General features: G+C 48.9%; 1 protein-coding gene across 1 annotated transcript in view; it reads left to right on the top strand.

Moving 5' to 3' along the window:
* The window catches only part of LOC140428025 (cilia- and flagella-associated protein 47-like), a 1,060,448-nt gene that overhangs the window by 839,147 nt on the left and 200,479 nt on the right, over window positions 1-20,822 (top strand). The window contains exons 56-58 of the mRNA XM_072513997.1: window positions 9,172-9,276; window positions 12,538-12,694; window positions 13,998-14,093. Coding sequence (XP_072370098.1) covers window positions 9,172-9,276; window positions 12,538-12,694; window positions 13,998-14,093 — 358 coding nt within the window. The remainder of the gene's footprint in view (window positions 1-9,171; window positions 9,277-12,537; window positions 12,695-13,997; window positions 14,094-20,822) is intronic.

Below are 20,822 nucleotides of genomic sequence, written 5' to 3'. Positions count from 1 at the left end.
CCTTCAAACAACCGCGCAACCTCAAACAAACCATTGTTTGCAGCAAACTACCCAGTCTTCAGAACAGTGACCACGACACCACACAACCCTGCCATGGCAATCTCTGCAAGACGTGCCAGATCATCGACATGGATACCACTATTACACGTGAGAACACCACCCACCAGGTACGCGGTACATACTCGTGCGACTCGGCCAACGTTGTCTACCTCATACGCTGCAGGAAAGGATGTCCCGAAGCGTGGTACGTTGGCGAGACCATGCAGACGCTGCGACAACGAATGAACGGACATCGCGCAACAATCACCAGGCAGGAATGTTCCCTTCCAGTCGGGGAACACTTCAGCAGTCAAGGGCATTCAGCCACTGATCTCCGGGTAAGCGTTCTCCAAGGCGGCCTTCAGGACGCGTGACAACGCAGAATCGCCGAGCAGAAACTTATAGCCAAGTTCCGCACACATGAGTGCGGTCTCAACCGGGACCTGGGATTCATGTCGCATTACATTCATCCCCCACCATCTGGCCTGCGAAATCCTACCAACTGTCCTGGCTTGACACAATTCACACCTCTTTAACCTGGGGTTACCCCATCTCTGGATCTGTAAAGATTTAATCACCTGCTAATGGTCGCATTCCAAGCATTGTTTGGCATCTTTGAATCTGTCTATATATGTGTTTCTGGAACATACCTCTTCATTCACCCGAGGAAGGAGCAGCGCTCCGAAAGCTAGTGACATCGAAACAAACCTGTTGGACTTTAACCTGGTGTTGTAAGACTTCGTACTGTGCTCTATATAAGAGGCAGTGTCAGATCCTCTGCACTCCCAGTGTAGAGAGCAAGCTGAATGCACATGGTCATACTGCTGTTGGTTTTGTTAATAAAAATGAATTCTGGTGAAGGGACTTCTGCCTCTGTGGACTTATTACAGGAAGGGAACGAGCTGCGGGTGTATCAAGTCCTAGGTGCAGAGCTGGCGAAGAGGAGGGCCTGGTTTAATTGGGTCAATGCTGCCCTCTTCAAGAAGGGGGTGAAGCTTGGAGTGCTGTGCCCGGCCCGCCTCTGGGTGACTTTCCAGAATCGAGAAAATTATTTTGGTACGGCAGGGGAGGTCATGGAGATTTTGAGGGACAATGGACTGTCAGGAGAAGGAGGACATTGAACTTTGAAGGAGTTGTGAGGAGGTTTCTTTGTTCTCTGGAAACTTTTCTCCTTGAAATCTTCTTTTGTGTTTGGTGGTAGGCTGTTTGGTGAGCATAAAGGGTGAGTACACCTTTTTCCTTTTTCTGTCTTGGGTTGTTTAGGGTAGTGTGGATGGGGGGGTGGGGGGGTAGGAGGTTTAGAAGCCAGGGGCGGAGGCTGCCATACCAGCTGGGCGTGCTAGTTAATGGAAGTGCAGTGGGGGGTGGTCAGGAGGTAGGCACAGTGGAGGGGGATGGGGTTGTTGTTTTGTTTGGGAGAGGGGGGCAGGGGTGGGGCTGCTGATAAGGGTGTGGTTGTTGTGGCGTAGTTGGAAAGGATGATGGTGAACATCCAAGGGTGGGCCTGGAGGGTCGCGTGACACGGGCCGGGGGCTGACACAAAAAGGGATATGGTTGATCGGCAGGGGAGGGGGGGGAGGGGCGGGGAGTCCCCAACCAGGCTGGTCAGGTAGAAGGTGAGGGGGTTGAATGGGCCGGTCAAACGGTCACGTGTGTCCGCGCATCTGAGGGATCTGATGCGGCCTTTTTATAGGAGATGCATTCAAAGATAGGGGACCAGACAAGGTTGAGGAAATGATGGGTAGGGCAGGTATTCCACTTGGGACTCGACATGAGGATGAGACGGGTGGCGGTGTAGGTAAACAAGCAGGTGGGATTCGAGGTGGGGAACATTGTGGCCGATTCGGGGGGGGTGGTTCGTAATGGTGAGTGGGAAGCTGGAGGGGATGCCGGTGGTCCTGGTAAACGTTTAATGCCCTAATTGGGATGATGTGGATTTCATGAGGCGGGTGCTGGGGAAGATTCCTGACCTGGACTCGCAAGGTTGATCATGGGCGCGTATTGTAACACGGTCATTGAGCCAGGTTTGGACCGGTCGAGGTGTCGGTGGCGGCATAGAGAGCTGAAGGAGTTTATGGGGAAGTGGGGGGAGGAGGTGTTGGGAGGCCAAGGGCGAAGGAATTTTCATTTTTCTCCCATGTACACCGGGTGTACTCCCAGATTGACTTTTTGACTTTTTGTGGTGGATAAGGTGTTGCTGACGGGCTGACGGGGGTGGTCGACTCGGAGAATTTGGCGATTGTGGACTCTGATCCCACACTGGGTGGCTTTGCGAGTTAACCGGGGGTGGGGGAGGGGGGGGGGCTGCCCAGCAACCGCAGTGGAGGTTGGATGTTGGATTGTTGGCAGATGAGGAGGTGTGTGTGCGAGTGGATGAGGGCTGCCATCAGGGGGTATCCAGAGCTCAATGACTTGGGGGAGATCACAGCCGCCACACTGTGGGAGGCACTCAAGGTGGTGGTTCAGGGGAATTTATTTCAATTCAGGCACATAGGGAGAAGGTGGAACGGGTAGAGATGGCAAGGCTGGTGGAAGGGATCCGGAGGGTGGAGGTGTTCGGAGGGTCCGGAGGCAGAGCTGCTGAAGGAGAGGCAGAAGTTCCAGCTGGAGTTTGGATTGGTGTCTGGGGCAGTTGCGGAGGGCCGGCGGAGTCTGCAGTATATGAGTATGGTGAGAAGGCGAGCTGGATGTTGGCCCACCAGCTGAGGAAGCAGGAGGTGGCGAGGGAGTAGAACATAGAACAGTACAGCGCAGTACAGGCCCTTCGGCCCACGATGTTATGCCGACCACTTACCCTAATCTAAGATCAACCTAACCTACACCCCTTCAATTTACTGCTGTCTATGTGCCTGTCCAAGAGTCACTTAAATGTCCCTCATGACTCTGACTCCACCACCTCTGCTGGCAGTGGATTCCACACACCCACCACTCTCTGTGTAAAGAACCTACCCCTGACATCTCCCCTATACCTTCCTCCAATCACCTTAAAATTATGTTCCCTCATGACAGCCATTTCCACACTGGGGAAAAGTCTCTGGCTATCCACTCTATCCGTGCCTCTCATCACCTTGTACATCTCTATCAAGTCACCTCTCTGCCTTCTTCGCTCCACCACTCTCTGTGTAAAGAACCTACCTCTGACATCTCCCCTATACCTTCCTCCAATCACCTTAAATTTGTCCTCTTGTGACAGCCATTTCCACCCTTGGGAAATGCCTCTGGCTATCCACTCTATCCGTGCCTCTCATCATCTTGTACACCTCTATCAAGTCACCTCTCTTCCTTCTTCGCTCCAGTGAGAAAAGCCCTAGCTCCCTCAAACTTTCTTCATCAGACATGCCCTCCAATCCAGGCAGCATCCATGTAAATCTCCTCTGCACCTTCTCCAAAGCATCCACATCCTTCCTATATTGAGGTGACCAGAACTGGACATAATATTCCAAGTGTGGTCTAACCAGCGTTTTATAAAGCTGCAGCAAAACCTCGCGGCTCTTAAACTCAATCCCCTTGTTAATGAAAGCCAATACACCATACGCCTTCTTAACAACCCTATCAACCTGGGTGGCACCTTTGAGGGATCTATGTACGTGGACCCCAAGATCCCTCTGTTCCTCTACACTTCCAAGAATTCTGCCTTTTGCCCTGTATTCAGCATTCAAATTCTACCTTCCAAAATGAATAACTTCACATTAATATAGGTTGAACTCCATCTGCCACTTCTTAGCCCAGCTCTGCATCCTGTCAATGTCCTACAGCCCTCGACACTACCTACAACTCCACGAACCTTCACGTCATCGGCAAACTTACTAACCCACCCTTCCACTTCCTCAACCAAGTCATTTATAAAAACCACAAAGAGCAGAGGTCCCAGAACAGATGCCTGCGGGACACCACTGGTCACTGACCTCCAGGCGGAATACTTTCCATCCACCACCACTCGCTACCTTCTTTCGGCCAGCCAATTCTCCTATCCAGACAACCACATTTCCCTGTATCCCATGCCCCTGACTTTCTGAAAGAGCCTGCCATGGGGAACCTTATCAAATGCCTTACTGAAATCCATATACACCACATCCGCTGCCCGACCTTCATCAATGTGTCTCGTCACATCCTCAAAGAATTCAATGAGACTTGTGAGACATGATCTGCCACTCACAAAGCCATGCTGACTATCTTTAATCAAACTATGTTTTTCTAAATAATCATAAATCTTGGGCGGGATTCTCCACTCCCGCGCCGAAGTGGCCGCGCCGTCGTGAACGCCGTTGAGGTTCACGACGGCGCGAAACGGCCCGATCCCGACCGATTCAGGCCCTGACAATGGGCTAGGATCGGGGCCGTGTCATCTACACGCGCCAGGTCTTGTCGCCCGTGTAAAGGCGGCGGCGTAACTGGCGTCATCCGCGCATGCGCGGGTTGGCCGGCGGCAACCCGCGCATGCGTGGTTGCCGTCCTCTCTAAGTTCGCCCCGCAAGAAGATGGCGGACGGATCTTGCGGGGCCGCGGAAGGAAGGAGGTCCTCCTTCAGAGAGGATGGCCCGACGATTGGTGGGCACCGATCGTGGGCCACGCCACATTTAAGGTACCCCCCGGTGCAGGATCCTCCCTCCCATCCCCGCAGGCCGCCCCCCAGCGTTCACGCACCGTTCATGACGGCAGCGACCAGGTGTGGACGGCGCCGGGGGGAACCCGCCGTTTTGGCCTGGCCGCTCGGCCCATCCGGGCCTGAGAATAGCGGGGGTTCCGGAGAATCCCCATTTTGGGTGTCTCCGGCGATTCTCCGGCCTGCGGCCCGCGGAACTCGACGGGGCCGTTCCCGCCGCTTGGGAGAATCGCGGGAGGGTGTCGGACCGGCGTCCCGGGAAGTTTTGGCGGCCCAGGCGATTCTCCCCACCGGCGCGGGAGTGGAGAATCTCACCCCTGATCTCTCAGAATCCTTTCCAGGATTTCCAGGTAGAGTGAAGGACCGGATGGGAAGGGTGGTGTTGTGCCCGGTGGGGGTGAATGGGGTGTTTGAGGCTTTTTATAGGAGGTTGTATGAGTCAGAGCCCCCGGCCAGGGGGGAGGGAATGCAGTGGTTCCTGAACAGGTTAGGTTTCCCAGGGTGGACGAGGAGTTGGTGCAGGGATTCGGTGTCCCTTTTGGGTTGGAGATTATGGGGTGATGCGGGCAGGGAAGGCCTCGGGCTCAGATAGGTTCCTGGTGGAGTTTTATAAAATGTTTTTGGGGGGGATCCTGGGGTCGTTGCTGGTGAGAGCATACAATGAGACTAGGGAGAGGGTGGAAATCCGCCCCCCTGCACTGTCGCAGGCATCCGTCTCCCCGATATTGAAAAAGGACAAGGATCTGGAGCAGTGTGGATTGTACCGTCCGATATCATTGTTGAATGTGGACGGCAAGTTGTTGGCGAAGGTGTTGGCTTTGCGAATTGAGGATTTCAATCCGGGGGTGATAGGCGAGGATCAAACGGGGTTTGTGAAAGGAGACAGTTGTCGGCAACTGTGAGGAGGCTGCTTAATGTGATTATGCTGCCCCCGGAGGGGCACTGGCGATGGACGCGGAGACGGCTTTCGACCGAGTGAAGTGGGAGTATCTGTGGAAAATGCTGGGGCGGTTCGGGTTCAGGCAGGGGTTTGTGGACTGGGTCCAGTTGCTGTATAGGGCGCCAGTTGCAAGTGTGCTGACGAACCGAGTGAGCTCACGATACTTTGGGCTGCATCATGGAACGAGGCAGGGGTGCCCATTCTCCCCGTTGCTTTTTGCCTCGGCTGTAGAGCCATCGGCAATAGTGCTTGTAGCATCGAAGGACTGGAGAGGGATTGTGCCAGGGTGGCGGGCGGGGGGTGGGGGTGGGGGAGGCGTCGAGCACAGGGTTTCGCTGTACACGAACGACCTGTCGTTGTATATTTCGGACTCATTATGGGGATTTTGGAGGACCTTGGCCGGTTCTCCAGGTACATGTTGAACATGGGAAAGACCGAGGTGCTCCCGATTGAGACCAGATGGTAGGAAAGGAGGCTGGGGGAGCTGTCTTTTAAGGTAGTGGGGGCGAGTTTTAGATACCTGGGTATTCAGGTGACGAGCGGTTGGCCTCGGTTGCATAAGTTAAATTTGACTCGGCTGATGGAGCAGGTGAAAGGGGATTCTAAGAGGTGGGACATGCTGCCACAGTTGTTGGCAGGACGGGTGTTGGCGGGATAAGTGGGTTAAAATGGGGAATGCAGGACAGGAGGAGTGGGTATGGCAGGGGACGGAGTGGGAGTTGATTATTTATTACTAACATAATTTTACTTATGCTTTCGTTTGTTTTGTTTGTTGTTTGTTCGGAGCCAGTAATGGTATGGGCGGAAATGCACGATAATCACAGACCAGGTATGAAAAGATACGGGTCAGAAATTATGCGAATGGCCTCACATGGGTAGCAGGAATGGTCAATGCCAGGACAAGATCTGTGTCATATGAGATACGTGTGGGAGAACACGTAGTAAAAAAGTACCTGGACCAGGTGCGGGCCTCAGATTCGTTTCCTCCCCCGGAGCTGACTCAGTCCAGCATTCCGAGGACCGTGGACAGTCCTCCCCGACAAACTATTCACACCCCTCCGGCACTACTGGTGAGGACATCGGACTTGGATATGGACACCATGGATGTCCCCCTGTCGCTGGAGGAAGGAGGCAAACCACCCCTCAGGCGCTCTCATCGGAATAGACGGGCGCCTAGCTGTTATACCCCCTCTACATCGGAGGACAAAGTGAAGGATCCGGACCCGGCGCAGAAACAAAGCAGGAGACCCCTCAGTCACGAGAACCACGGGGACTCCTCGGACTTTGGTGGGGGGGAGGGGTGTTATGACATGCCAGGCTTTTGAGATTGGCCAATTAGAAAACGAGTTTCCCGTTAGGGCCCAATCAGGGAACCCCTTTCTTAGTATATAACAGGGAGCGTCAGATCCTCTGCACTCCCAGTGTAGATAGCAAGCTGAATGCACCTGGGTGTTCTGCCGTTGGTTTTGTAAATAAAAGGAATTCTGGTGAAGGGCCTTCTGCCTCCGTGGACTTATTACAGTCTCTGCCTCCACCATCCTTTTAGGCAGAGTTACAGGCTCTCACCATCCTCTGGGTGAAAAGGTTTTTCCTCACATTCCCTCTGAACCTCCTGCCCCTTACTGTAAATCTATGCTCCCTGGTCAATGATCTCTCCACCAGGGAATATTTGCTTCCTGTCTACTCGATCTGTGCTCTCATAATTTTATACATCTCAATCACGGCCCCACTCAGTCTGCGCCAAGAAAAACAACCCCAGTCTATCCAATATCTCTTCATAATTAAATCTCCTCTGCTTCCCATTGCTGTCATATCCCTCCTATAATGTGGATTCCAGAACTACACACAGCACTATAGCTTTGGCCTAATCAACATTTTATACAGTTCCAGCATATTTGATTTGCGCGGGTGCAGGTGACGCTGGTATTTGCAAAGAGCAAGAAGTGGGATTCTTACCTTGATCACCCTGGAGAGATCATTAAACAATGGTTGGTATTGCAGTCAGATCCGGGGAGCTAAGTTCCTCCCAATCATTTATTTAGCTACATGTTGCCATGTCTTTACAGATGATGTCTAAAAGGGCTGTCAGCTTCCTGAAGGGCATTGTGTCCTTGCTCCTCCTGTTGACTGCTTCCTGAAGGGCTTGAAAAGCTGCATCAGATAATCTGGGTGGCCTGTCCAAAGCTTGCATCATTTTTTTCCCCTCAGAAACCTTTTGCAGCTGCTGCCTGCAACCTGAATGCGCATTCTCCTTTTAATGGAGTAGGGCAAATCTTAACTGAGGTGAGTGGAAACCGGAGGAAACGGAGCTTTTGTAGCACCTCTTCTCCTTTCTGCTCTTTTATTCAACCTTGAACATCCTGCATGACAAAAGGTAGTTCTTGTTAGCTGCCAGAAATCACTCACTGCTTGCCCTTGACACTAAAAGCTAAACTTGTCCCTATCTTTCATTCAGTGTTCAAAAAAAAGGCCACGGTCCTGTTGTGCTTGATGACAAAAGGCAAATTGTCTTTAAATGGTGTAAGTGGTATTCAAAATCCCTCACCTTCCAAACAGTCTGCAAACAATGAACAGCACATGCAGCACACTTGCCTCACGATAACTGTCTCCCGGCATGGATTTCACATTGTTCATATGCAATCACATGGGGGCTGTTCAGCTGGTTCGTGATGTGGAGCAACGCCGATGGAGCAGGTTCAATTCCCATACCGGCTGAGGTTATCAATGAATTCCCGGTCTTCTCAATCTTGTTCCTCACTTAAGTTGTGGTAACCCTCAGCTTAAATCACCCCCAGCCAACTCTCTCTCAAAAGGGGAGAGCAGCCTATGGTCCTTGTGGACTATAACCACTTTCATTTCAGTTTTCATGCAATCACATGCAGAGGAGTGTGCAGTATCTCACCCTCTCCACCCACAGGACTGTTTTTGGCTGCTAGCAAATCTCTAGGCCATAGAATCTTTCCTCGAATTGTTGGAACTGCTTACTGTGCAATTTAAATGCAATATATGCCTCAGTGTATATTGCCTCAGAAGAGACTGTGTTTCATGACATCATTTTAAAAAAACTATATTTTTCAAATGCCATCTGTTATGAATTAGCACATTATCTCTGTAAAGCATAAAAATATCCCAAGGAGATGATAGCGCCACATGTGGTCTAATTTAATTTACGCATGAACAAACCGAACCTGATTTGATGAATACTTTCAGAAGATTCAACACAGATATTAAAATAACGTTCAAAATATTTTGAGCACAGACTTTAAAGGAAATTCATGGCTTGGACCACCAGATCCAGGTCCTAATTGGTTTCCCTGCACTTCTTGCTGGTGGTGTAGCACTTGCCGTGGGAAACTTCAAACATTGGGTTTCCAAAATTTAAAATAACATATTCCTGCATTCTGAGATTCTGTGTGAAAATACTAAATCTCTTCATCCCAACGGACCTTCTCTGCTGACTGACCACATCACATTTACGGAGCAGCCTCCACTAATCACACTAAATACCCATGCAGCCAATATTGTACATTAGGAACGAGGCTATAAAGCTCTGTATTGATTTTATGTTTTGATTCCTTCCTGTTCATAGTTAATTGTGAATCCTCAGTCTACAGTTGAAGTACCTGTTCACTTCTCTCCCTCAACCCTGGGGGAAACCAACCATTGTGCAACTATTATCTTCAAGTGTCCTCAGGTATGTACTTCATTTCTCGCCACCCTCAATATTGATGATCTGAATGAAGCAGTTGAGGGAACTGAGGGGAAGAGAGGTCTATGTGGTTTAGTGCATGAATCTCTAAAACTTCCCACCCAGTAACATAAGGCTATAGTAATAGCAGATATTATAGTATTAGTATGAAAAGAAAGATTTCTGGAAATTGGAATAGCAGGCATTTTGAAAACAAAACTTCATTGACTGATAGCATTAATCTGACCTTTTCCTGTTCACAAACACTGTCTGACTTACTGAGTGTTTACAGAACTTTTTGTTTTTATACAGCGTTCGGCTGTATTACTAGGATAAAGCACACTGGTATCCTTATATAATACCTTCATTAGGTAACATCGAGAAAACTATGCACAATTCTTGGTCCTTCACATGATAATTTTGATCTCTGGTAAAATTTCAGAATAGGCCCTCTGGTTTGTAACACAGTTTAAAAGCTACTAGTTGCCATGATAGACTTGAAGAGCTAGGTGGTATCAATTAAAGCCAACATAACCTTGAAATTCTTTGCAAAGGTATTATTTTTCTCAGTCAGCATCTGGAAACGCCAAGTTCACTGATGGCCTGCTTATGTTGGTGCACACTTCAATTCCTCACAGAGCCAGCAAAAGAGAGAGCTCTCTAATTCTACAGATTGGCCAGTTTCCACAGCTGCAGGGATCAGTTGATAGAAGCCATGTGGCACTCAATACCTCCCGAGGGAAACTCTTCAGTTCCAGAAATAGGAAAGACTCACATTCCAGCTGGAAAGTCTTGCAGAATACTGTATCCTGCATGTTATTGCTCACCACACATGAAATAAGAGCACCTTACACCGGCCTGTTCTCCCTCCCTATAGTAATATAGGAAACACATAGCAAGCTTCCACAGACATCAAGTTGATAATGTCCAGGCAATCTGTTTTAGTGATGTTGTTATAAGGGATAAATATTGCTCAGGAGACCAAGGGTAGGTCCCCTGCTCTTCTAAATAGTTTCATGCTATCTTATATGTCCACATGAGAGAGTAGATAAGGGAACATCTCACCAGCTGAAAGGTGGCACTTCGAACAGTCTAGCACTCCTTAGGTACTGCACTGGAATGTCAGCCTAGACTTGTGTGTTCAAGTCTCTGGGGTAGAACTTAAGCCCACAACCTTCTTACTCAGAGGCAGTTGAGTCATAGCTGACACCAGTGGTGGGATTCCCCCCCCCCCCCCCCCCCCCCGCACCCCCAGAGTATTTTCCGACAGAAGTGGTGGCCTGCCATTGGCTGGCAGCGGACTTTTCTGGTCCGGCTGATGTCTGCTGGGTTTTGCATTCTCTGCCACCAGGGGATACAATGGGGATACAGGTATCAGCGGGAGTGGAAGATCCCGCCAGGAGGCAGGACTGGAAAACTTTGGCCTAAGGAAGTAAAATAGGTGCACTGAAACAGCACCTTACATTACCTTGGTCATTCTTATTCAGTCATTTTACAGAATGGAAGTGCAATTCCAGCAGGTTTCCTGGGTGATTCTATCACAGAGGCAAGTCTCGAAAAACAAGAAACAATTTGTAACACCTTTTGTGCACTTAATCAGAACTTTTAACTGAATCTTTAATGTAATGGGTGCAATCTTTTGGCCTCATTCACTCGCGCTCAAGCGAAACGAGGCTGGTGAATAGCAGGAGAGGCCAAAAACGAGATTTGCACCAAAAACGATGCAACCGGTCCGCTCCCGTAGGTGAAATCGGGATCTCGCCGTAGCGTGGCGAGAAAGCAATTGTCACCACTTAAGCCCCATTTCCAAACAATTAACAAGGCCCTTATCCAATAGCCTCACATCATTCATCGGCCTCCCCGGCAAGTGGCTCACGCTGACTCCGATTAGTACTCCTTTTTAAAAACGTGAACTTGACGGAAGGTCTTCTGTGGGGAGCTGGAGGAGGTGAGTAGCCATCTTTTCTCCCAGGCAAAGAGTCCAGGGATGCTGGGCTTGCTTCCCCTGTGCTTGGCAGGTGTGTGGGACCCTTGACTGGGGTGGGGGAGCCTCCGCAGGGGTGGGCCGACATGGGAGAGTGGGGGGGGGGGGTGCATGGGGACAACCGGTAGGCATCCGTTCGCGGCACCACCGTGCCAACCCCTGGATTGTGTGTCGGCGTTCCAGGGGCAACTCTTGTCCCTGCCCGCCAGCCCCACCGACCACCCACAACCTCCACTGACTGCCGAGGCCTCTGAGCGTGCAGCTGAATGCTATAGCCTCTAGGGAATTGGCAACGGTGGTTAAGTGAGCACTTCACAAAACCCAAGTATATTCCCATTGGTAGACAGGCCATGTTGCATGTGGCAGTCATTGCCTAGTAATGCCACACACACAGCAGCCAACATCCGAACACACAGGGATGGGATACAGCTCTGGGGGACATGTCAATGGCCGGAGGGTGGGTGAGTGCCATAGGGAGGGGGCCAGCACCCAGTCTGGTTGACGTTATGAGTGGGTGTCTGGGTACAAGGTCTGGGGTCTGGTGAGGGGGTCCTGCTGCGGCCAGGTGTGCAGAGGCGGAAGGTTCGGGGTGGGGGGGGGATCAATGGGAGAATGGTGGGTCCGGGGTGGGAGCCACTTCTCTTTGTCAGTCTAATACCCTCTCGCAATGCCTTATAGACATTGAATGCTATGGCAGGGATGTTGGACACAGAGGTTGCCCAAGTGGTGCTACGAGATGCGGCCAGATGCTGGAGATGGCGGCAGCAGCAACCTCTGCAGATGCTCGAGGCAGTGGCTCATGTTGGCACTCAGTGCCCCCTCCTAGCGGTCTTAGTGATTCAGCTGGCAAGTCGTCATTTGGAGTGAGAAGCCCATGAGGCCTCATTAAGTGGACCAATTAACGTTGAATAGCATTGTCAACCTTGCTGGGCAGAGCGGCGGAAAACCCGCGGCAATTCCCGCTCACCAGCACAATTTTTCCAGAGACTCGTGTCCATTCTCATCCTTTTTTAACTGCTAATTTTAAGGACAAAACAAAACTGACTTAGGTCTCTAATTGTGTGCAGAAATATTATATTATTTCACCAGCTAATTGGTAACATTCTTTGTCTTTAAAAGGAAGAGTTGATGTTTCCAATTTGCATCCTTGTTCACTGAGTATTAATAATCATTAATTAAAAATGCTTTTGAAACTTTTGAAAGGAAATGAACTGCTATTGTTGAGAGAAACTTTTGCACTTTTCTCATTTGGCTAACCATTTTTCAATTCCATTTTTTAACAGTTAGAAGAATGGACATTTCACCTGTCAGGAGTCGGCTTACTTCCCCAACAAATGGACCCTGTTAGTATCAGTGCATGTGTCAACTCACATGCATCAGTTATTGTGCCCTTTGAGAATCCCACAAATGAGTGCCTTCTGGTCGATGTAGTGCTGACAGGTGATGGTCTCATTTCGAACTTCATTTATCTAATTGAATGTTCATCAGTGTTAAAGTAACTTTATGATGGGTTTTAGCCTAAAATTCAGGAGCTGAGCACATTTTTATAGCTTGCTAGTCAGCAAAACGTGTCAGTGTTTATTATTTGATGTTTCACACTCCTAAATCCTTTACTTGGCTAGCTGTAATGCTAGTGATCTTATCTCCTAAGTTGCTGAGCAACTTAGATGAGGGAGGGGTAAATCCTTCAAGATTCTGAGCATTGATTGTGTTTCCGATAGCTCCTTTTGAAAGTGCACATTTGACACATTTGGAGAGCACAGGATTGGGCTTAACTGTGGTGCTGAAACTCCTTGTTCTAACTGTACAAAGGTTACTTATGTGAGGTAATGAAAGATAGGCTGTGCCCATTGAACCTTCCTCTCGCAAGTGGTCAATGGCTTTGAAGAGGTGGCACAGAAAGAAAATCTCCCACAAATCTTATTCATAAATTTGCTTAATTCAATGTGGAAAGTTTCATTTGTGATAGATAACTTGCAATGGCTGACTAGCTCAAAATCATGCAGAAGAGTGAATACATTTTCATTCTGAATTTATTGTAATTAATAGCAGTAAACACGGCAACTCAAATTCATATCCATTTTCTCCAAATGCCAAAGCAGTGTGTTTGGCATTTTGCTAGTAGTTCCTAAAGTAACTTAAGAGCTGGAAACAATCCTTGAAAAAAGTAAGGCAAATTGTGAACAATAAACTGTTTGTGTTGTTTAACAAGAATACAACCTATTCAATGTGTTACCTCAGTTTTGTTTCTCTTTAGTTTGGTGAGATCGCAATTAAAATGGTCTTAAAATTATTTTGCCTATTTATTTTGTTATCCTGTATCTAATTTTAATGCTAAATAAAGATGAACCTAATTATGTTCATTTGGAAACTTTGAAGAATCATTTGTAAGAAGCATGGTTTGAAAATAACTATTTCTGCTGACAATATTGAAGAAATGCTTATACAATGTGTGTATTTGATTGATGAAATATGGATATATATCTTCAGTTGGAACAAACACCACATATCTTTGCATATTAAATCTTTGAAAGATAGTATATTACTAATTTTCTTTTCTTTCTAAACAAAGTGGTCTGTCGAGAATTATCACTTTCATTGTAAAATGTTCCACCATATGCTAATTTCCAGCTCATTTTGATGTGATATGAGAGAAGAAAATACATTAGTGTCATTGATTCTTTTCTTTGATGTGACAGTGAATTGTAAAAGCTTTTTAATCTTCTAATCTTCATTTGTTCAGATAATGAACAGGTCACGCACCATCAAAGTCCTTCAGACCTGCTACAATGCACTAACAAAGAGTCTGTTTTCTGCATTCCACTGAAGCAAAATCAAGGTAACGATTTGCCGAGTCTTCCAACAGCAGAGTGCAATACTGCAATTTTCAGATCCTCCATATGTTTCAGTGATAGCGTCTGAAATTATTTAATATTATGCCTACCCCAGAAGTCACAAAACCAATGATTCTGCTAATTATGTCATTTGAAAACAGTTTTCACTCTTTAGCTTTTTTATTACATTTGTGTCATTATCACTGTTATTTATCTGTATTAAGTACAGTTTTTTGTTATAATTGCTTTTGGTGGTATAATGTACTTCTCAAAGCCTTACATAAATTGAAGTACATACAGCATACATTCATTGTTACATGACAACAGTACATTGAATTCTATTTTTTTTCCAAGGTCAGATAAGCCTTGCACACCTCTGACGAAAGCTGACTTGATTTTCATTTCAATGGGATTTTTATTGGTCATTGAACTTTTAAAATCATTACCATGATTATTTGTAAAAGAATATCATCTTGCATAATGGTATAAACATAAATATAATGTACCAATGGCACGTATTTATATCGCACTTTAACATGATAAAGCATCCAAAGGTGCCTCGTGTATTGTTCTTGACAGACGGCCTGATTTATGACACAAACACTTGTAGTTAAAGTTATAAACAATTTATTAACATTAACTGGGGGTAAACTAGACACAAGACAACAAATGAACAACAGCAAAATCATGCACATGCAGGCTCTCTCTTTTACTTCCTCCAGCCAGCATCTGGCCAGCATGGTAGCGCAGTAGTTAGCACTGTTGCTTCACAGCTCCTGAGTCCCAGGTTTGATTCCCGGCTTGGGTCACTGTGTGTGTGGAGTTTGCACGTTCTCCCTGTGTCTGCGTGGGTTTCCTCCGGGTGCAGTGGTTTCCTCGCACAGTCCAAAGATGTGCAGGTTAGGTGGATTGGCCATGCTAAATTGCCCTTAGTGTTCAAAAAAGGTTAGGTGGGGTTACTGGGTTACGGGGATAGGGTTTGGATTGGATTGGATTGGATTGGATTTGTTTATTGTCACGTGTACCGAGGTATAGTGAAAAGTATTTTTCTTCGAGCAGCTCAACAGATCATTGAATACATGGGAAGAAAAGGGAAGAAAAGAAAATACATAATAGGGCAACACAACATATACAATGTAACTACATAAGCACTGGCATCGGATGAAGCATACAGGGTGTAGTGTTAATGAAGTCAGTCCATAAGAGGGTCATTTAGGAGTCTGGTGACAGTGGGGAAGAAGCTGTTTTTGAGTCTGTTCGTGCGTGTTCTCAGACTTCTGTATCTCCTGCTGGAAGAAGTTGGAAGAGTGAGTAAGCTGGGTGGGAGGGATCTTTGATTATGCTGCCCGCTTTCCCCAGGCCGCGGGAGATGGAGTCAATGGATGGGAGGCAGGTTCGTGTGATGGATTGGGCGGTGTTCACGACTCTCTGAAGTTTCTTGCGGTCCTGGGCCGAGCAGTTGCCATATCAGGCTGTGATGCAGCCCAATAGGATGCTTTCTATGGTACATCTGTAAAAGTTGGTAAGGGTTGAGGTATGGGCTCAAATAGGGTGATCTTTCCAAGGGCCGGTGCAGACTCGATGGGCCGAATGGCCTCCTTCTGCACTGTAGATTCTATGATTCTGTGATCAGCTGATTTTAAATTCACTTATGTACTCGTGAGACTTCTAGTGGTCAGTCGGTGAATTGCAACACAACCATGATATCACTACACCTCATAGGAGTTTGAACTGAGCTACATAAGGAGATTTCTTTAATTATTAATTTTTGAGGGTGTTGCTGGCTGGCTAGGCCAGTATTTGCTGCCCATCCTTAATTGTCCTTGAACCGGTGCAGTCCAAGTGGGGTAGATACTGTGTTCCAGGATTTTGACCGAGCAACAGTGGAGGAACGGCAATATATTTCCAATTCAGGATGGTGAGTGACTTGGAGGGGAACTTACCATGTATTCGCTGCCCTTGCGCTTCTAGATGGTAGTGGTCATGGGTTTGGAAGGTGCAGCTTAAGGAGCCTTGGTGAGTTCCGGCAGTGCACCTTGTAGATGGTACACACTGCTGCTACTGTGCATCGGTGGTGGAGGGAATGAATGTTTGTGGAAGGGATGCCAATCAAGAGGGGGCTGCTTTGTCCTGGATGGTGTGGAGCTTCCTGGGTATTGTTCTAGCTGCACATATCCAGACAAGTGAGGAGTATTCCATCACGCTCCTGATCTGTGTCTTGTCGGTGGTGGACAGGCTTTGGGGAGTCAGGAGGTGAGTTTCTTAATGTGGAATTCCTAGCCTCTGACCTGGGGCGAGATTCTCCGACCCCCCCGCCGGGTCGGAGAATTGCCGGGGGCTGGTGTGAATCCCGCCACCGCTGGTTGCCGAATTCTCCGGCACCGGATATTTGGCGGGACGGGAATCGCGCCGCGGCGGTTTGCGGGCCCCCCCCCGCGATTCTCCGGCCCGGATGGGCCGAAGTCCCGCTACTAGGATGCCTGTCCCGCCGGCGTGGATTAAGCCACCTCTCTTACCGGCGGGACAAGGTGGCGCGGGCGGGCTCCGGGGTCCTGGGGGGGGCGCGGGGCGATCTGGCCCCGGGGGGTGCCCCCACTGTGGCCTGGCCCGCGATCGGGGCCCACCGATCCGCGGGCGGGCCTGTGCCGTGGGGGCACTCTTTTCCTTCCGCCTTCGCCACAGTCTCCAACATGGCGGAGGCTGAAGAGACTCCCTCCACAGCACATGCGCGGGGATGCCGTGAGCGGTCCGGCAATATCATTTCCGCGCCAGCTGGCGGGGCACCAAAGACCTTTCCCGCCAGCTGGTGGGGCGGAAATCAGTCCGGCGCGGGCCTAGCCCCTCAAGGTTAGGGCTCGGCCCCCTAAGATGCGGAGGATTCCGCGCCTTTGGGGCGGTGCGATGCCCGACTGATTTGCGCCGTTTTTGGCACCGGTCGGCGGACATCGCGCCGATACCGGAGAATTGCGCCCCTGCGCTTGTAGCCAGAGTACTTATATGGCTAGTCTAGTTCAGTTTCTGGCCAATGATAACCCCCAGGATGTTGATAGTGGGGGATTCAGTGATGTTAATGTCTATGAATGTTAAGGGGCAATGGTTTGATTCTCTCTTCAAGTGATGGTCATTGCCTGGCACTTGTGTGGCATAATTGTAAGTTGCCACTTGTCAGCCCAAGCCTGGATATTGTCCAGGTCTTGCTGCATTTGGACATGGACTGCTTCAGTGTCTGAGTCACAAATGGTGTTGAGCATTGTGCAATCATCAGCAAACATCCTCATATTTGAGCTTATTTTGGAAGGAAAGTCTTTGATGAAGCAGCTAAAGATGATTGAGCCTGTGACACTACCCAGAGGAACCCCTGCAGTGGTGCCCTGGGACTGAGATGACTGACCTCCAACAGCTACAAAAAACCTCTTCCTTTGTACTAGATATTGACTCCAACCAGTATCTCTATTGACTCCAGTTTTCCTGGGGTTCATTGATGCCGTACTTGATCAAATGATGCATTGATGTCAAGGGCAGTCACTCTCTCTTCACCTCTGGTGTTCAGCTCTTTTATCCATGTTTGAACCAAGGTTATAATGAATTCAGGAGCTGAGTGACCCTGGTGGAACCCAAAGTGAGTGCCAGTGAGAAGCTTATTGCTACGTTAAGTGCCTAGTAGTGACAGGTAGGAGAAGGGCGCACATAAGGTAGCTCCCACCATAGACTTTGTTTTTTGGACATTTTAACCCGGTTCCCGGGGATTTTGATTATCAGAATTGGCCCATTGTATGGGATAAGGAATTTGTTGGCGAAAATATGTTGATATCGGTGAAGAAGGTTGGTGGCAACAAGATTATAGGGGGTAATCCTTTGCCGGAGCCAGAAAGCCTGTGAAGCTCAGCAGGAGGGAAGGCGGAGCATATTTGGGTGTGGCTGCTCATGTCACAGTGGAAACGCTGTAAGAAGTCTTACAACACCAGATTAAAGTCCAAGAGGTTTGTTTCGAATAACTAGCTTTTGGAGCACAGCTCCTTCCTCAGGTGAATCGCTGGATTCCACCAATCAGGAATCGGTGGAAACGGTTTGAGGTGATGGCGCAGGATTTGCAAAACATTTTGACGAGCAGGACAGGGTGATGGTGGTCAATTGAGGAGGCACTTAGTCCAAGTCCATGCTCCTTTACAAAAACCTCCATCTCCTCTGACATATTGAAAAATGATCTTTCGATGAGAAAGGGATGTTTGACGCCGAGACGAGTGACTGGATCCAATATATCAAGCGAGCACGCTATGTCTTTCAGCTCAACAACATTGTTGCCGATGAAAGACAAATGGTGACTCTCCTCCCAGTCTGCAGGGCAGACATATATAGCATCATCAAGTGTTTAACTTTCCCAGATTCGCCTGACACCCGCCAGTTTGCCGAGTTGGTTACCTTGGGAAGCAACTAATTTGATCCTAAACCATCACTGATAATCCACCATTTTTGTTTTCACGCAGCCATCCTAAACCAGGGAGAGTCCATGGCAGACTTCTTGGCCTATTTATGAAAACTCGCCGTGTTTTGCGACTTCGGCCCTACTTTGTCCGAGGCGCTCAAGAGACCGGTTGGTCTGCGACATCCGCGATGCGGTGACCCAAGAATGCTTGCTCGGGGAAACACATCTTGATTAACAAAAGACAACCGACATGGCTTTTTCCTGGGAAGGCGCAGAGTGCAGTATCCAGGAGCTTTGTAGAATGGCTGTCCTCAGCCTAGGGCACCCGGCATGGAGAACCGTGCTGTAGTTCAGGACACCCGCCATTGTGGACGTACTCCTCGAGGCCAGGACCAGCGACAGAATTTTCCCGACTAAAGTCGGTGGCACTCCCCCACATCGGAGACACACGACCTGTGGGATGGACGCACCGGTACCCAAAGGGTGCCCGCCCCTCTATTGTATCTCAGCAGCACAGGGGGTGGAAACAAATTGAGGTGATGGTGCAGGAGTTTGCAAAACATTTTGACGAGCAGGACAGGGTGATGGTGGAAACCCTTAAGTGGTCAATTGAGGAGGTACTTAGTCCAAGTCCATGCTTCTTGACAAAAGCCTCCACCTCCTCTGACATATTGAAAAATGATCTTTCGATGGAAAAGATACGACCAGGTGGCAGTTCGGATCAACAATTTCCCCATCCAGGTGGAGCTTGATATAGGGGCCGCGTTCTCAGTAATCTGCTGCTGCATGTATGACTGAGTCCACTCGGCCATCCAAAGCTTGGTGTTGTGAGCCATTGAAGTACGGCCGGCAACATATGCCGGGGACCCCTTGGAGATCGTAGGCACCTCGGAAGTCCTAGTGGAATACAGGGCACAGCCAGCAAACCTACAATTGGTGATAGTATAGGGTTCGGGCCCTTGCTTGCTGGGGCAGATTTGGCTGAAGCGCCTCCGGCTGGATTGGTAGCAGGTGTGCTGCATATACCCCGATGGGCTGGACTCGATGCTGTCACATTTCCGAGGCGTTTTTCAAGACGGATTAGGCCAAGATTCTGGTGGACCCGAGGCCCAACCACGGTATTTTGGGGTCTGCCCTGTCCCTACGCATTGAAGCCTAAGGCGGATGCAGAGTTAGACTGCCTGGAACAATTAGGAATCATTGCCTGGTGCAGTTTGCATATTGGGCTGTGCCAGTTGTTCCAGTCATGAAGCCTGATGGCTCTATCTGTCTCTGCAGAGACAATAAGGTGATGATAAATCCGGCATCCCATTTGGACTCATACCCGGTCCTCAGGAATGAAGACCTGTATGCTCGGCTCAGTGGCGGGTGTACCTTTACCAAGCTTGACATGAGTCATGCTTATCTGCAGTTAATTTGGGACCTGGCTTCATGGAAGTATGTGACCATCAGTAAACATCGGAATCTGTACGAGTACACCAGGTTGCTTTTCGGAGTCTCAGCCGCATATGCCATTTTTCAGCGGCTAATGGAGAACATTCTCTGGGGCTTTCTGCAGGTCGCAATTTACCTTGATGACGTGTTGATCACCAGTTCGTCCGACCTTGAACACATGAGGAACCTGGAGGACGTACTACGTTGGTTCGAGGCAGTCGAGGTCCGCCTATGGTGTGAAAAGTGTGCATTTCACGCAAAAGAGATGGTCTACATAGGTTACAGGGTGTACCGGGATGGCTTGCACCCAGTGGGCGATAAGGTACGGGCAATTCGGTAACCCCCATGCCAAAGGATCCTACAGAGTTCAGCTCTTCCTTGGACCGAATCAACTATTATGGCAAGTTCATTTAAAATTTGGTGACTGTGTTGACCTCACTGCATCTGTTGCTAAAGAAGGGCCAACAATGGTTTTGGCACCCACCACAACAGATGGCGTTCCATGAGGCGAAGCAGCGGCTCTCAGCCTCACATCTGCTGTCTCATTTTGACCCATCCAAGCCCTTTTCTCAACCTGCAATGCTTTGCCTTCATCGGGGCTCTTCTCACGGACCAAATAGATGATGGAATGGAACGGCCCATTATGTTTTTTCACGCATCCTGTCGGTGGTGGAGAGGAGCTGCGCGCAAATTGAAAAGGAGAGTTTGATGTTTGCTTTTGGGATGAAGCGATTCCACCAGTACGTGTGCGGCATACATTTAGGGTCTATACGAACCACAAGCCCCATTTGGGGTTGTTTAAGGATGATAGGTCAAGCCCCCAGCCCCCCCCCCCCCCCACCCGTGGCGTCAGCCCGCATTCAATGCTGGGCGCTGC

Source organism: Scyliorhinus torazame, chromosome 8 (genome assembly GCF_047496885.1).
Source record: "Scyliorhinus torazame isolate Kashiwa2021f chromosome 8, sScyTor2.1, whole genome shotgun sequence".
Taxonomy (NCBI): Eukaryota; Metazoa; Chordata; class Chondrichthyes; order Carcharhiniformes; family Scyliorhinidae; genus Scyliorhinus; species Scyliorhinus torazame.
Note: the sequence above shows the minus strand (reverse complement) of the source record. Positions and strands in the feature narration are given on the sequence as shown.